The following is an 18,216-nucleotide window of genomic DNA, read 5'->3' on the forward strand; positions in this document are numbered from 1 at the left end:
GAGACCTAGACTCCACTACCCCATGGGAGAATCATCAGAGAATTTGTGGCCATCTTAAATCTGCCAAATTCCTCATTGTCCTCACCTGTAAAATGTGGATAATAGTAGCACCTATCGCACAGTAAAAGAGTTAATAAATGTAAAGGGCTTAGAACAGTGCCTGGCATCTAGGAAACATAAGTATTTGTCATAATCATTACTATTATTAGGTATGAGATACTTTGTTGTTTATAGTTATAATTTACAGAACACATAAGAAATGCAAGATACAATTTTTTTCCAGACCTTTTTATAACCTTATTGGGATTTCCAGGCCATTTTATAACGTTATTGGGGTTTCCAGAGCTTTTTATAACCTTATTGGGGAGGTACAGGATTGACATCACGAAGTAATTTAGGGAACTATACAAAATGATATGGAATAGTTATTATTATTTTGAGATGGAGTCTTGCTCTGTTGCCCAGGCTGGAGTACAATGGTGCGATTTTGGCTCACTGGAACTTCGACCTCCTGGGTTCAAGTGATTCTCCTACCTCAGCCTCCAGAGTAGCTGGGATTGCAGGCATGCGTCACCACGCCTGGCTAATTTTTGTATTTTTAGTGGAGACAGTTTCGTTGTGTTGGCCAGACTGGTCTCAAACTCCTGGCCTTAAGTGATCCACCCATCTTAGCCTCCCAAAGTGGTGAGATTGCAAGCATGAGCCACCACACCCAGCCTATAATTCTTATAGTAAAAGTAAATTGTGTAACAGTTAATTCATCATAACTCTGGGGATCGTTCCAAATAACTTTTTCCTTTATCACTTCTGTAGAGCTGGAAAATGTCTAATTTTCTAATTAGATATCTACCTAATATACCTAGACATTTACATTTGTGTAATTAGACAGTTTTACCTAATTTTAACAGTTAAGTCTGTGGAGGAGGGTTTCGTGTGTGTGTGTGTGTGTAAAATGTCTTTTTTCCCATGTGAAATAGCATAGCATAAAAGCACAGACTCCATTGTTTAGGGACCAAGATTCAAATCCTGCCTTTGGCACATAATAGTTGTATGATCTTGGATAACTGACTTAAAGTCTCCATATCTCAATTGTTTCTCTTGTAAATGGTGGTAATTGGGTTCTTATAGAATTGTTCCAGTTAATGGATGTTGTATTAATCCATTCTCACACTGCTATAAAGATACTACCTGAGACTGAGTAATTTATAAAGGAAAGAGGTTTAATTGACTCACAGTTCCACATTGCCGAGGAGGCCTCAGGAAACTTAAAATCATGGCAGAAGGGGAAGGGGAAGCAAGGCACATCTTACAAGGCAGCAGGGGAGAGAGAACTGGATAGGGGGGAGCAGAGACTGCCAAACATTTTTAAACCATCAGATCTGCTGAGAACTCACTCACTATCCCAAGAATAAGAAACTGCTCCCATGATCCAGTCACCTACCACCAGGTCCCTCCCCTGACATGTGGGGATTATGGTTTGGTGAGAACACAGAGCCAAACCGTAACAGATATGATATGCTTAGCGCAAGTCTGTGGTAAGTAGTCAGTAAATGATAGCTAAAAATAATGATAAACTTAGAAGCCTTTCCAGGCAACCAGCTTGGCAGGGGTGGGTAACTGATAACTCACTTGGCTGTTACTAGCTTTGAGGATTCAGCACTGGGAACAGTGTTCGCCACCTACCATCATGCCTTTCTTTCTATACTTTTGTTTGGGGCAGTACCTCAGTGTTGCTCTTTGTCCCAGTTTTCTCTGAGTCTCACTTTGATCTCAAAGCAGATCATGGCAATACCGCAAACTCTACATATTAGAAACAAAGCTTTCCATAAAGAGATGAGGGGAATCAGAATAAGGTCTAGATTTGATAGGTGAGGTGATGGGGGATGAAATTTAGAGACTCTACATTGAAGGGGCATGCCGTTGAAGAAGTTTAGCAGAGAGTTGGAGATTGGAACTGGTAGCTGAAGCTAAAGTGTCAAATTTAGGAGTTGTGTTAGAACATATGAAAGCCAAGAATGAAAGTGATTGTCAAGGGAAAGAGGAGAGGGCTATAGTGCTGCACCTTAAGGAACATCAACGTTTGCAAGGCTTGAGGGAGACAGGTATAGCATAGGGATGGGACAGATCAGGGACATAGGAAGAGAACCAAAAGAGTTCTGGGAAAGGAGGGATTTCAGGATGGGAGTTGGCAGGCCACATTGCCATGTGTGGCAGGAAAGCTGGAGAGGATGGTTGAGGACTGAGGAAAGGTCATTGTTGGGAAAGTCTGTTTCAGTGGAGTGAGTGGCAGCAAGGTTGCAAGGTGATATGGTTTGGCTGTGTCCCCACCCAAATCTCATCTTGAATTGTAACTCCCACAATCCCTCCCTGTTGTGGGAGGAACCTAGTGGGAGGTGACTGAATTATGGGGGTGGGTCTTTCCCATGCTGTTCTCATGATAGTGAATGAAATCTGATGGTTTTAAAAATGGGAGTTTCCCTGCACAGGCACTCTCTTTGCCTGCTGCCATCCATGTAAGACATGACTTGCTCCTCCTTGCCTTTCACCTTCTGCCAAGATTGTGAGGCCTTTCCAGCCATGTGGAACTGTAAGTCTAATAAACCTCTTTCTTTTGTAAATTGCCCAGTCTCGGGTATGTCCTTATCAGCAGCATGAAAACGGACTAATATACAAGGTGAAAAAGGAGTCATGAGAAAGTAAAGTGGTGGGTGTAGATAGCTATTTTGAAAAGCATGAAAGAGAGGCCTGTGATGACTAGAGGAACCTAGGTGGAGGGCTTTGTCGTTATCCTGTTTTGGTTTGTTTTCATCGTGGGGCAATGTCGGTGTGTTTGTTTGGAGGAGCAAGCAAAGGACAGGGTGAAGCAATGAAAGCTTCACTGATGGAACTAGGTTCTAGGGGAGGCAGGAAGGCTCAAGAGGAGAGGGAACGTTCATCTTGGGAAGGAGGAGGCACGTTTCATCCCGTGAAGCCTAAGGTAATGAGGGAGGGGTGAGTGGGAAATTTGGAACTGAGAAAAATTTAAGGCACTATGCTTATCAAGTTATACATGTGTTCAACTTTCTTTTCTTTTCTTTATTTTTATTTTTTGAGACAGAGTCTCGCTTTGTCGCCTAGGCTAGAGTGCAATGGCGCAATCTCAGCTCACTGTAACCTCCCCCCTGCCCCCGGGTTCAGGTGAATCACCCGCCTCAGCCTCCCCAGTAGCTGGGATTATAGGCACTCGCCATCATGCCTGGCTAATTTTTGTATAAACAGGGTTTCACCATGTTGGCCAGGCTGGTCTCGAACTCCTGACCTCAGGTGATCCGCCCACCTCAGCCTCCTAAAATGCTGGGATTACAGGAGTGAGCCACAGTGCCCGATTGGGTTCAACCTTCTTAGTGAAGTTAAAGTCACAGTCATTTTTATGAGTGAGGCAAAAAGACGTGGTGGGAATTAAGACACTGGAAGGATCACAGAGGAGCAAGCCCAAACCCAGAGCAGGTTAAGAATCGTGGGGCTGGGTGCAGTGGCTCACGCCTTTAATCCCAGCACTTTTGAGAGGCTGAGGTAGGCAGATTGCTTAAGCCCAGGAGTTCAAGGCCAGCCTGAGCAACATAACAAAACCCCATCTCTGCAAAAAAATGTTTTAAATTAGCCAGGTATGTTGGCACACACCTGTAGTCCCAGCTGTGGTGAAAGGATCGCCTGAACCCCAGGAGGTTAAGACTGCAGTGGGCTGTAATCGCGCTACTGCACTGTAGCCTGGGTGGCAGAGCTAGATGCTGTCTCAAAAAAAAAAAAAAAAAAGAATGGTGGGAAAGTAGGTGACAGCTCAGCTGAGCCCTGATCTGGAAGGTGGGAAGGTCAGGTATGAGTAAAGTATTCCCAGGGGAGAACCAAAGGCTTTTAGAGGAGAGCACAGGCAGAGATCTGCAGTCCGCCTGCTCAGAATCACGGAATGCCTGTGATGCAGTTACCAGGCTCCACTATAGACTGACAGAACAAAATCCTGGGATGTACCCAGGAACCTGCATTTTTAACAAGGTCCCCAGGTGATCCTTATGGATGAATACAGAATCCTTCCATATGCCAGATACTAGTCTAAATGTTTACACAGGTTACTGCAATAACCGGTGAGATAGGGTAAGGACAGGGGGTCACAGAGAAGTCATTTGCCCAAAGTCATATAGCCAGTGAGAGGTGGAACTAGGTCTCCAACCCACTGGCCAAGAACATAGCTGGTTTGGAGAGCTACTAGTAGTTCATTTTGGCTGCCACATACTTGGAGTAATGGGAGATAAGTCTAAGTGAGATGTAAGGGGTGTGTTGAAAAGCTTAGATTTGGGCTTAGTGATGTAGTGACTTTTTCAGCAATGCTTAAGTACTGAGAGTGAAGGCAAAGAAAGCAGATGATGACTTTTTAGATTTTTAGTACCATACTGCCTTTTTTTTTTTTTTTTTGAGATGGGGTCTCTCTCTGTCACCCAGGCTGGAGGGCAATAGTGCAATCATGGCTCACTACAGCCTCAACCTGCTGGGCTCAAGCAGTCCTCCTACCTCAGCCTCTTAAGTAGCTGGGACTACAGGCATGCATCACCATGCCCACCTAATATTTGTTCTTATTTTTCATAGAGACAGGGTCTCACTATGTTGCCAGACTGATCTCAAACTCCTGGACTCAAGTGATCCTCCTGCCTCAACCTCCCAAAGTGTTGGGATTACAGGTGTGAACCACCACGCCTAGTGCAGACTGCCTAACCTTCATAGTCTTATCCCAGTCTGGTTCCATTTCTTCCAACTATTTCTCTTCCATAAATCATCCCCTACTAGATTGTGCCCCTAGACGTCCAAGACCATGGCTTTCTGGCCTGTGTATTCCAGTGTCTAGCCCTATTTGTTTAGTTGTGTGTCATGCACTTTCGTTGTGTGTTTCCCTCACTAGAATTTCAGCTGCATGAGAGTGGCGACCTGGCGTGTTTTGTTCATTGTTGTGGCCCTGCAGCCTGGACACAGTAGTCAGTTGGTGAATAGAGGCTAAAGGATGAAACTTGCGGTGTCTACACAATGGCTTCCCATCCCATTTGGAGTGAGAGTCAGGGTTCGTAACAGGGCCCGCAGGCCCGGGCATGACCTGACCCTCTGTCCCCTCTTGGATGTCATCTCCTACCACTCGCTCAGCCACACCTGAGCCCAGCAAGCTCCTGCCTCAGAGACTTGGTGCTTGCTGTTCTTTCTGGCCCAGGTACCTGCCCAGCTGCTTCCCTTCCTTCAGGCGTCTGCTCAAGTAGCCTCTTAGAGAGGCACAAAGGCAAGAGTGAGGGGACCTGCTGCTTTGCAATGCCTCTTATATCATTGTCTGGTGATAGGTATTTTGACCAGTACCTTATCTCCCAAATTAGGCTCCTAATTTCCGCAACTTCTATTCAGTGACCTGTGTACAGGTGTTTGATAAATATGGATTTGATCTTATCCAGCTGGCTTTTCTTTCACCTTATACATCTTTATATATGTATATTTTATGTTTCATTTGACATATTCCTAAGCAGACACAGAGAAGTACATATAGTATTAACATGGTCATATTCTAGATTTGTACTGTTTAGATTCTGTGGCTTTTAAAATATAAGTTACAATTTCAGTCCCTTAGCCACATTTCAAGTGCTCAGTGACCATGTGTGGTCAGTGGCTACTGTATTGAGCAGTGCAGATACAGAGCATTTTCATCATGACAGATAATTGTGTTGAACAGCTGTGGTCTGGATGCCTCAGAACCAGAGGGAGGTGTGTGTGTGGGTGTGTGTGCACACACGCATGTGTATGTGTGATACTGTGATGGGATAGTGAAGCACAGATCAGTCAGTGAGTTTTAATCCCATTTAGTTTCCAGTGAGGTCCTTAAGAATATCTGTCGTATTTGTGATTTTTTGCTGTAGGTCACTTGAATGGTTGAGCATGGACCCTGTTGCTACCCACAGCTGCCATCTCCTCCAGCAACTGCATGAGCAGCGAATCCAAGGCCTGCTTTGTGACTGTATGTTGGTGGTAAAAGGAGTCTGCTTTAAAGCACATAAGAATGTCCTGGCAGCATTCAGCCAGTATTTTAGGTAGGTATTTTAGACTTCATTCTCCTAGCTGTGAATTAAGGGTAAAGCTCTTTTAGTATGGAAGTATTCATATTTTGTTCTCCTTGGATTTCACTGTATTTATCTTTTATGGCACGTTGGATTTTGTAGGAGTTGTTTTAATTTTTAAGTTTGTTAATCATATTTATTATTTTTGCTTTTGTGTTTAGAGTAACCTGAAAAGAGGCTCTTAAGTAAAATGAATTCGGTATGATTGAAAGTATTTTGGTTCTTTGTCTTTCATTTTAATAATTCTGGTTAATGTCAGTCTTCTACGTATATTTCTTATCCTTTCAGGATAAAACCATGGACAAATTAAGTTCCTGGTCAGAATTTTTCTGTGATAAGAAATCAGAGGGGAAAACATATTCTGTGTGTTGGATTTTTCTTTTCTTTTCTTTTTTTCTATATTGAAGCATTTTAGTTTTTGTTCCTCATTTGAATATTCTAAGAAAACCTTATAATCATTTTGGCTTATATGAAATATTTGTTTATAAATAATGAATAATGCCAAGAAGTTGTGTTTCAGCTTATTTAAACATTATTCTGTATTCCCAGCGACTCAGGAGGCTAAGGTGGAAGGATCCCTTGAGCACAGGAGGTGGAGGCTGCAGTGAGCCGTGGTGATGCCACTGTACTCCAGCCTGAGCAACAGAGCGAGACTCTGTCTCTTAAAAAAAAATTGTTAGAGTTAAGTGATTCTGCATAAGTTCATTTTGTCGTTAGCAGGTTTATCTCTCTTTAAATCCAAAGTCTCTCTTTTTAAAGTACTGTTTGTTTCCAAAATGCATACCATTTTACTGCTATAGTAGACAACATGGGACATGATTTGCTCCTTCCTTGATAATCCTGAATCATCAAATTGAGTCTCAGTTATTGTATAGGCCACATTACACATTGTAATGAATCAGCTTCTTAAGGTAGGTAGCAGGTTTTGTTCCTGTGAAAAATGATCGCAAACTCTTCGTTTGCTATCACGTATTTTTTTTGTGTCTTCCCAGGACAATTAAATTTTGATATTGTGATACACAGGCTGTTTTGCACTTAAAAACAGAACTGAAGGCTGTTTGGGGAAAATAGGTGACTGATTATGACAAAATATCTTCAACTTACCTGAGCTTATTATTTCATACATAATACAAATTTGTTCACCTGTGACCTTGGCTTGTACCCAGAATAAAGTGCCTGGGCTTTAGGGTGCCTTTTGGTATTCATTAACTCTTAGGATTTTTCTCACTGTTGGATTTTGAACCACTGGGTGGCTGAAAATCCTAACAGCCAAATAAATTACTGATTACAAAGGAATGTATGTGGGGGGTTGGTTTATTCTAGCTATTTTTATTTTAACTTTTCTAGGCACTTAGATGTGGAAATATTTAGACTAAATATGAAATATTGAAAAGTGTATATTCTTTAATTTTGTATACTCTATTAGTATGTATTTAATATATATGGATAATTACCTTTTGAAAAAATATTTAGAGCAATCTTTTATTTCTTAGATCATATTGGGAATTATCTTAGAATCTTCTTGATTTGTGGTTTATCAGTCATATTACTATATGTAATTTTTTAATGTGTAAATTTGAGTATATTTCAGAAATTTACTTTGAGATCTGTTTTGAAGTCTGCATATCCAATCCACTAATTTAATTCATCTGAATTATTTAGTTGGATGGTTTGCCAGATTGTTTTAAAGGATTAAAACATACTTATGTTAAAAGTCTTGACATTCACAGAAGGATAGTATTTTTTGATATTAATATATGAACGTTATTTATAAGAAAAAGACAGTATGAACTTTTGACACTGTAAACAGATATTCTTTCTTTTACCAGGAGCCTCTTTCAGAATTCTTCAAGCCAGAAGAGTGATGTTTTTCACTTGGATGTTAAAAACGTCAGTGGCATAGGGCAGATCCTGGACTTCATGTACACTTCTCATCTAGATCTTAACCAGGACAATATACAAGTAATGCTGGACACAGCACAGTGTTTGCAAGTTCAAAATGTTCTGAGTCTGTGTCACACATTTTTAAAATCAGCCACTTCAGTACAGCCACCTGGCATGCCTTGTAATAGTACATTGTCTCTGCAAAGCACCCTGACCCCAGATGCCACTTGTGTTATCAATGAAAACAACTACCCGCCTCATTTACTGCAGGAATGTTTGGCAGATGCACAGCGTAATAAAGTGTTGGATGAATCGCATCCGCATGCTTCACCATCAGTTAATCGTCATCACTCCGCAGGTGAAGTCTCAAAACAAGCCCCTGATACTTCAGACGGCAGCTGCACACAACTGCCTTTCAAACAGCCAAATTACTATTACAAACTCAGAAACTTTTACAGTAAGCAGTACCATAAACACGCAGCTGGTCCCAGTCAGGAGCGAGTTGTTGAGCAGCCTTTTGCTTTCAGCACCTCCACAGACCCTACCACGGTAGACAGCCAGCCTTGTGCTGTCAGTCATTCCGAATGCATCCTGGAGTCTCCTGAGCACTTACCTTCCAACTTCCTGGCCCAGCCTGTGAATGACTCTGCCCCACACCCTGAGTCAGACGCCACGTGCCAACAACCTGCCAAGCAGATGAGGCTCAAAAAGGCCATTCATCTGAAGAAACTCAATTTCCTGAAGTCACAGAAATCCGCAGAGCAAATATCTGAACCCAAGTCAGATGATGGTTTGACAAAGAGGATGGAATCTGCTAGTGAAAATACCCTAGAGAAAGCTAGCAGCCAAAGTGCTGAAGAAAAAGAAAGTGAAGAAGTCGTCAGTTGTGAGAATTTTAATTGCCTTAGTGAGACGGAGAGGCACGAAGACCCAGCTGCGCTGGAAGACCAGTCCCAGACACTTCAGTCCCAGAGACAATACGCATGTGAATTATGCAGGAAACCTTTTAAACACCCAAGCAACTTGGAGCTTCACAAACGGTCTCATACAGGTAACTGATTCAGTACCCACAGGCAGAGGGAAGGACGTGATGCGGATGCTCAGACACCACTGGCTCTTCTTGTTTTTGTAAGAAGTTTTGCTATTGCTTGATGTCATCGATGATTTTAAACAAAATAAGGGAGATTAGCTACTTTTTGTTTTATATTTTTGGTGATGCATCTGACTTAAAGTTTTGTAAATGGTTTTATAAAGCCGCTTTAAAAAGGTGTATACTTTTAATTTTTATTTCAACTCTATTTTTATATGACAAACCATCCATCTCTAAAGAAGTGTAGTAATTTTGGTGCACTCAGAATTTCAAATTAATTCTAAAATGGATTAGCTATATTTAGTTGTCTTTTTAGAATTAGATTAAGCTTATTTTTTGAAAGCATCATGAAGGTTAATTTAGACTAACATAATTTACTTTGAATAATTCTAAAAGTTCTCTTGGAAGGAATTTGAGTGTCTAATTTTTAAAATTCTGATTTGGGAGTCAGGAAGTAAACTTTTTAATAAGAATCAGCTTTAACCATTTGATATTCTCAAAAGAAAATTCTTCCAATTTAAACATTGACTTTTCAAAGTTTTGTTATCTTAATTCATGCCTCTGTCTCTTTCCCAAAAGATTTTTTTAAGGTATGCTGTCTCTCTCTCTCTCTCTCTAGATATATATATGTTTATATCTATACACACACAAATTATGTTATACAACACGTGTGTATTACTTTTCTTCCTATAATTAAACATGAGTTTAATAGCACATTGCAGATGAACAACAATTACCTTATAGGCCTGAGAAATAACATGCAACAGGACGCTTCGACAACGCTGCTTTTAAGGTGTTTGTGTAATTGTGTTTGTTGATGTGACCTTCGTTATCAGTATGGATTCCCAGTTTGCATTTTACTACCTTGTATTATTGGGAGATTTCTTTGATAATTGTGAAAGCCCTTGATATATTTTAGTGCATTTGAATATAAAGTACTGTTATTATCACTAGTAGTTCAAAATTATTCCACGTGAAGACAATATCACAGACTTAGTTTTGCCCTGAAAAAACTTTAGATCATTCTGTTTGTCTAAATCTCCTACAGCCTAATGATTACTGCAATTTTTTTTTTTTTTTTTTTGAGATGGAGTTTTGCTCTGTTGCCCAGGCTGGAGGGCAGTGGCATGATCTCGGCTCACTGCAACCTCTGCCTTCTGGGTTCAAGTGATTCTCCTGCCACAGCCTCCCAAGTAGCTGGGACTACGGGCATATGCCACCGATTTTTTTGTATTTTTAGTAGAGACAGGGTTTCACTGTGTTGGTCAGGCTCGTCTCAATCTCCTAACCTCAAGTGATCTGCCCACCTCGGCCTCCCAAAGTGCTGGGATTACAGGCGTGAGCCACCATGCTTGGCCTGATGGCTGTAATTTATTATTTGTGAAACTTACCTGCTTAGCTTTTAAAGGAATCAAAAATTGTTTATTCTGGGAGAACCTCTTTGAATGACAGATAGAGTCATGGCAATGATGCTTACTGAGACATAAATATCTACCAAGAAGGGCAGCAATTCTCAAAGTATGGTCTGGGGAACCCTTTTTGGGGGTCTGTAAGGCCAGCACTATTTTCAAAATTGTCTAAGATGTTACTTGCTTTTTCCTCCTCTCATGAGTGTACAGTTAGTCTGCTCAAAGCGACATGATGTGTGATGAACTCCTCACCCTGGTGGCCTGTGAAGTGTGTGTTCACCTGTTCTAAAGATCACTCTGCTTTCGTTTCTAATATGGTAGATATCAATAGCTATAGCCTATATTAACAAAAGCTCTTTAGGATCTCAATTTTAAGAGTGTGAAGGGGTCCTGAGGCCAAGAAGTCTGAGGCCTGCTGGAGTAGGATTGTTAACCTTGGTCATTTATTAGTTTTAGTAACTGGTGAGCTCTCTCTGTTTTCAAAGTCTTATATTTCTTATGAGGGCTTTAACTTATTATCTGTCACCTGCAATAATTTCAGATATAAATGCAGTTTCATTTATTGCAGTAGAGAATTAATGTAATTATTATTAATTTATTATTAGTTAATAATATAAATATAATTATTCAGGGTCAAGGAAGCCGTTAGACATTTTCGGGATAAAATAAAATAAAAATATCCTAGAATGAGCCCAGAAAGCTAGCAAGCTGCTTTCTTCAAGGTAGCAAGCCCCAACAATATAGCAGGAAGGGAAAACATTATTGTTACTTTTTAAAGATCTTAATGAAACCATTTGATTTCAGGGAAATGGAGAAAATGAGAGGTTCTTGGTGTTCAGAGTCTATTCATTAGTGTTATGTAGATTAAAGGCAGTACCAGGGAGTGTGCTTTTAACTCCAGATCATGTTGTATAGGCCACATTTCAGAACAGCTACGGTTTTTTGTAGTAGAGTACCATTCTTACAATCTGTTCTGTCCCCAAGTGCAGTTACTTAGTTACTGAAAGTAGAGGTGACAAAGAAGTCCGCAGAGGAGCACATCTCCCGAGATGAAATCCTACTTTCTCCCGTGAGCAACCAAGGCAGGAAGACTGTGGTGAGGGGCTCTTTCCCTTTCACACTCATGCTTCAGGAGGTCCCACTGTGTTTGGGGCTCTCTGTGCTCTTACCTTGTGTGGTGTGAACAAGTGACCCTGTGTCTGTTAGGATTGGTGGTTGGGTGGCGTCAGGCTGAAGAACAGGTGAGCAGGATCGTGCTGTTCAGCAGGAAAACTCAACCACAGGAAAAGACCGCTTCCAGAACGTGGGTCTGCTCTGAATGCAAATAAATACCTTGATTTTAACATATGTTTTGTTTGGAGAACAGTTTTATTTTTTAGAGGAAAATACTACTTTTATCATCTCTGTGTAGAAATAAAGGCAAGAGAGAGGTATAAGGAAGTAGACATTCCCCATTTTCATATGGTTAGGATGCAGAATGTAATGCCATTTTGAAACTACATAGGAGGTCGTTTAAACAAAAAATTATTGAACAAATACTAGTAATGATTTTACAAGTTGTTGTTTTGTTTTGTTTTGTTTTAGGTGAGAAACCTTTTGAATGTAACATTTGTGGGAAACATTTCTCTCAGGTGGGAATACTCTTATTTATTGTTAATAATTGGAAACCTGCAACACAGTGGTTTTTTTTAATTGGAAATAAGACATACTTTTGTACTTGTGAGAGAAGCCTCTGGTGATATTTGTAACTTTAAAGACTTCTAAATAAATCAGGAGAAATCCTTTTCAAGAAAACAGATTTCTAGTTCTTTGAGAGAAAAATAGCATTTTCATGTGTGAATTCTTACAATACTTTTTCCCCCTTGCTAAGGATGAGTCCAGACTTAGTATATGTCTTTCGTTTCGTGAATGAAGTTCCTAGTAAACCACCTTGAGCTTGGTGTACCTGGAGGCTGCACATTGTGCTGGGATAGGCTGAAGACAAGTAGTCTCCTTATTCTTGTTGGGACTGTAGATTGTAGGATGTTGGAAAAAAGATGAAACAAGTTTTGTTCCCTGTTTTGACTGCTACCTTTAGCTGACCTCCATTAATGTCATTTGGACACGAAGTCATTCACTCCTTGAGGAAACATTTGTTTTACCCTCCCATGGGCCAGGTACTGTGCTGGGCATGGGACACAAAGAAACCTAGAGACCTAGTGTTTTCTAGAAAATGGCTTGTGGGAACCTACTCTCTGAAACAGAAGGTAACTATTCACTGCCGTGTGCAGTGCGCTGGGCTTCCAGAGGTAGAGCAGACGGAAGCTGTTCCAGGGCGTGAGGGCGCAGCTCTTCAGGGCACAGCCACTGGCATGACTGTCTCACACACAGCATGGTAGATCGTGTGGCCGCAGTGCATGCCTCTGGAGCTGGGAGGCAGGCCCCACAGAACTTGGAAATGGCAAGCGCCATGTTTGCTCGCATTCCCCCTAGAGCAGACTCTTCCAGTTTCTCTTCATCTGTTGAGGGTGTCAGTTCCATTTTCTCACACACTGAAACCTGCCATCTTAATGACTCTTCACTCTCCCACTCTCTGACTCCCTGCCTGCTGGAATTCACCAAGTCCTCATGGTCTCCCATCGCCTACTCGGTTGGGTTGTGTCCTCCTGGGTGGTTAGTTTCTCTGGGCCTGGGGCCGTGTCTTCTCTCCCATCCAGGAGGATGCCCAGCAGCCAGCAGGTGTTCAGGAAGGATTTGATGAGCTAGACTGAGTGCTCGTCCCTCTGGCCGCCATTCTTGATGAGCGCCCGCTTCTTCCTGCCAGCCTCGTCCGAGGTTCAGAGCTTGGCCTCTGGGGCTGGACAGTCTAGAATTGAACTCTGCCTCTGTCAGGGCTTAACTACCCTGTGACTCTGGGCAAGCTCACATTTTGCCTCTTCGGTTTCCTTATCTGTGAAACATGGGTAACAAGATTAGTTAACCCTATAGAGTGTGAAGAGTAAAGGAGGTAATGATGGAAAGTCCTTAGAGCAGTGCCTGGCACGTTGTAATCGCTCGGGAAATGCCAGCATTCCCTGCCTTGTTGCCATCCGCTTTCTTCTGTCCTGTCCATCCTCATGACCCCCAGATGCTGGTCTTTTTGAAGCACCTCCCCACCCCCCCCCCCACCCCCATTTTCATCTCAGCAGCTTTGGTTTGATGGGAAAAGCGTGAGACTCGGACTAATGACCATGAATAATTAGAATCGTGACTTCTCTGGGCCTCATTTTTTCTAATGTTTAAAATAGGGATAATACTACTTCATGGAACTAGTGGGAAAATGAAAAACTAGAGCTGAAAGCCCTTTATACATTCAGATTATGATGAGAGTCAAAGTTCCATCCTTCTCATGCCTTCTCCGACTCTCCATAGCTGACTGTATAAATTAAAGCCAGACATTCAGTCAGGCTGCAGTCCACATCCACTCCTCTCTCCTGACACACATCCCTGGTGCCCACATCAGAGGTTCTGATTCTGTGATTTGGAGTGGGGCTCGGGTATTGGTGTTTTTTGTTTTTTGGTTTTGTGTGTGTGCGCGTGTGTGTGTGTGTAGACGGAGTCTCGCTCTGTCGCCCAGGCTGGAGTGTAGTGGCATACACTGTAACCTCCCCCTCCTGGGTTCAAGTGATTCTCTTGCCTCAGCCTCCCAAGTAGCTGGGACTACAGGTGCGTGCCACCACGTCCAGCTCATTTTTTGTATTTTTAATAGAGACGGGGTTTCACCACTTTGGCCAGGATGGTCTCAAACTCCAGACCTCGTGATCCACCCACCTCAGCCTCCTGAAGTGCTGGGATTACAGGTGTGAGCCACCGCACCCAGCCAGGTATCAGTATTTTTAAAAATTCAGCAATTTTGGCGTGCAGCTAAGGTTGAGAACCACCACTATAGCCCTTGACCTGCACTTGCTCTCTTAAATCCTACCAAGGGTAGCCCTGCCCAATCCAGAAACCCTTCCCTTCTGTATTCGTCTGTGTACTTTTATTAGGTTTCTATGATTGTAGAGTCATACGTAGTGATAGTTTTCAGATGTATGTTGCTGCTTTATTTTCATAGTAAAGTATGAGTTTTGGTGAACAAGGAACTGTTCTAATGTTTGTTGCAAGCCTGCAGTGTCCATATGCTGTCCATGAGCTCTGCTGTGTGCTGGGAGCAGGGACAATAATGGCCATGGCCTCCAGGAGCTTACTGTTTAGAGGAAGAAACAGACACGTAAATGATCGAGTACAGTGAAATGTCGGAACTGCTGACAGATATCTACAGGAACAATGTGGGCAAAGAAAAGGCAGTAGTCCTTTCTACCTGAAAGGTGTGTTTGGGACAGCACGAGGCCATGAAATGCTTGAGAGATTGCTTAGGTGAGCCCTGCAGACAAGCAGGCACTGGGCAAGCCTGGCGTCCCTGGCATGCTGGGGCAAGAAAGCAGTCAGATTGTCTGCATAGGGATGCGTGGTAAAGAATGCCCGCTGGTCCACCCTCCACCGTATGCCTAACATTATTTTCTTGTAATGAACTAGAGTAAATGTTTGTGGCTACAGGGGATTGGAATGCTCTTGTATAGAAACATTTACAAATAAGAATGTCTCATCCTGCTTACTGAGAATTTAGTATTTAGTGGGTTAGTCTTTTTAAAAAAGTTAACCGCAACCTGCATTATGAGTATGGCATGCCAGCATAAGGAAGTTAGCATCATCTTAGAGTGACCACAGAAGCTGCATCTGTCCATGTGACTGGACACTGTATATGTCCAGATCTCTGCAAGGAAGAGTCATGTCGTACTTTAGAGTATGACTGAGTCACACTCAGAGGGAAACGTTTCCTCTGTGGCATAGAACATGGACTGTTGGGAGGGCATTGGAGAGAACCAAAAGAGTGACAAGTTTTGAGTGCTTGTCCTATGAGAAACGGGAAAGAAAATGCGGCGTAATTAGCTCTCTTTGGGTAGAGGAGTAGGATTGCTTTTGTTCCTCCAAGCAGGCAGAAACAGGAACACTGGGCAGCTGGTACAGAGAGGTGGGTTTTGAGAGGCAGTGCTCTCCCAGCAGTGCTGTCTAGCCAGCTGTCTGCCCAAGTCCGGGGGTGCTAGTGCCTTCTGCAGGATTACCCTATAGGAGGCATTTCCAGGATGCCGATGTGGACTCGTGCCAGAGGTGACAGTCTCATCCATCCATGGTGGAAACACAAAAAATAAGGGCACTTAATGAGCTTTGCCCAAGCTATTACGTTTTCATCTCTGAGGTTATATTTCCCACACCTTTACTGTTAAATGACATTTCATCAAAATAGTAGTTATTGTTTAAGTGATATCTCTATGTTAATCCTTACGGTTTTTTTTTCTTTTTAATTTTATTGCTTTGTGAAATCCTAAAGTCTTGAAACTCCTGAGCTAACTGACTTTTAAGATCTGGAATCTCTTTTATCTCTAAATGATTACGATTCCTGACTTTTTTTGATGTAAACACTCAACTGCTGTTAAGAGTGCTCATGGGCCGGGCGCGGTGGCTCAAGCCTGTAATCCCAGCACTGTGGGAGGCCGAGACGGGTGGATCGAGGTCAGGAGATCCAAGACCATCACAACTAACATGGTGAAACCCCATCTCTACTAAAAATACAAAACTGGCAGGGGTGGCGCCTAAGTCCAGCTTCTCAGTGAGGCAGAAGAATGAAACCGGGAGGAGCTTGCAGTGAGCTGAGATCCAGCCACTGCACTCAGCCTGGGCGACAGCGCAAGACTCTCCGTCTCAAAAGCGAGTGCTCGCATTGGGAATAGATGCTGGGTTTGTTCACGTTGAAGCACTGAGGGTACCTGTCAGAAGGTCGGAAGGAGTTTATTATAAAATTGCTCAGGGCAGATGTTAATTCTTCTCTACAGCAGAGTTTTTCTGTTAAAAATTCTAACAACTCCATCTGAATTAAAACGGTATTAGAAAGGATCAAAGTTCCTTTACTGCTAATATCTTTAACATAGGTTTAACAGTCCAAACTTTGGAGTCACTAGGCAAACCTGCATTAGTAAATCCAGTCCCCATTTTATGACCCAAGGCTGGTTACTTACCTCTTAGAGCCTCTGTTGCCTTATCTGTAAAACATGGATAGTACTGCTTTACAAGACATTGTGTTGACTAAGTTAAATACTCTTTGCAACAATTTAGCAAAGAGCCTCATTCATAGTACTTAATAAATGATAGCTATTATACCACTTGCTAGGATTTTTTTTTTTATTTTTGTGAGACAGAGTCTCGCTCTGTCGCCCAGGCTGGAGTGCAGTGACATGATCTCAGCTCACTGCAAACTCTGCCTCCTGGGTTCACACCATTCTCCTGCCTCAGCCTCCTGAATAGCTAGGGCTTCAGGTGCCTGCCACCACGCCCAGCTAATTTTTTTTTTTTTGTATTTTTATTAGAGACAGGGTTTCACCATGTTAGCCAGGATGGTCTCGATCTCCTGACCTCGTGATCCACCTGCCTCAGCCTACCAAAGTGCTGGGATTACAGGCGTGAGCCACTGCTCCCGGCTTACTTGCTAGAATTTTTATGGACACAACTATAGATGATTTCTAAGACATGGTCTGTGCATGCAGTACTAGAATATATCAAAAGTTTACCAGAAATAAAAATATTGACTAAAGCTCTAATAATCTGGGCCTGAGTTTGCTATGTAACCTGGAATAAATTATTTGAATGTACTATTGGATTTTTTGCATGGCTCATTCCATTAGTTTTATTTAATCTGCTTTTATATTATTTATCAGAAATATGCATTCCTTAATCAGGGAGAAAGATTATTTTCATTGTCTGTTTCTAGTACAAAATAAGTAAAGAACACTTTAAAGTTTTTTCTATCACTGAAAATATTAAATGGAAGATCATTTGATTATATTTCTTTTGAAAACAAGTAATTGTTCCACCATTTTTAAAAAAGAAAAATGCAGCTTTGCTAAAAATTAACCCAGAATGCATTTCATTCGGAGTACATAGTTTACAAAATAACCAAAAACAAGAGGGCTCTAATTTAACAGTTCAGCAGATGGTGCTATTTCTGATTATTATGTAACTGATCAGCTTTTCTGAAATTTGCAAGTGACTAATTTAAAACACTGGTGTATTATTTTAACTCTCCAGTATGTGTTTCCTGAGTGGCAAAGTAACTGTCATATTAAATATTCAAAGCACACTTTCATTCATAGAAACTTGTGCGTCCTCAAGGTTTCCCCACAAGTAGAGGAGTTTAGATTCACACCAACCAATATTAATTTCTGCCTCCACCATGTAACTGGAACAACTACTTTATTTATCTGAATACAATGGTAATTGTGCAGTTTATCTGAATACAGTGTTAGTTGTATTATTTATCTCTAGAAAATAGATGGTAATTTGATAATGCATGTAAAGGCCTAATTTCAGGTTCAGCAAATGTATATTGCTGTTGATACTTGTTTTATTGTTATTAGTAGCCATTCTATTAAAAGCTGGACATTTTCCAAAGTCTTGTCAAACTCTTTCTCTTTGGTTATTGAAAATAAACCTGAGTTTTTTCGAAGCCACATTTATCATATTCTTAAATGTAATGTCTAACTCTGTTCCCCAGAGTTTGATAGACGTGATGAATCTTTCACGTTATATAGTCAGATGGCATTTTTTAATACTTGTGATTTCTAGTTTTCACTCACAAGTCGATATCAAACTCATCTTCAGATCTTAA

The 18,216-nt window shown here is 41.6% G+C and overlaps 1 protein-coding gene across 3 annotated transcripts in view; it reads left to right on the plus strand.

Annotated features, from left to right (window-relative positions):
• The window catches only part of ZBTB49 (zinc finger and BTB domain containing 49), a 31,986-nt gene that overhangs the window by 3,731 nt on the left and 10,039 nt on the right, over positions 1-18,216 (plus strand). For 2 of the 3 annotated variants that reach the window (XM_009206520.3, XM_003898470.3), the window contains exons 2-4: positions 5,919-6,089; positions 7,946-9,051; positions 12,084-12,130. In XM_009206520.3, coding sequence (XP_009204784.2) covers positions 5,938-6,089; positions 7,946-9,051; positions 12,084-12,130 — 1,305 coding nt within the window. In that variant the 5' untranslated portion in view covers positions 5,919-5,937. The remainder of the gene's footprint in view (positions 1-5,918; positions 6,090-7,945; positions 9,052-12,083; positions 12,131-18,216) is intronic. The other variant, XM_021938211.2, reaches the window with a different exon arrangement.

This window comes from Papio anubis, chromosome 3, assembly GCF_008728515.1.
Source record: "Papio anubis isolate 15944 chromosome 3, Panubis1.0, whole genome shotgun sequence".
Lineage (NCBI taxonomy): Eukaryota > Metazoa > Chordata > Mammalia > Primates > Cercopithecidae > Papio > Papio anubis.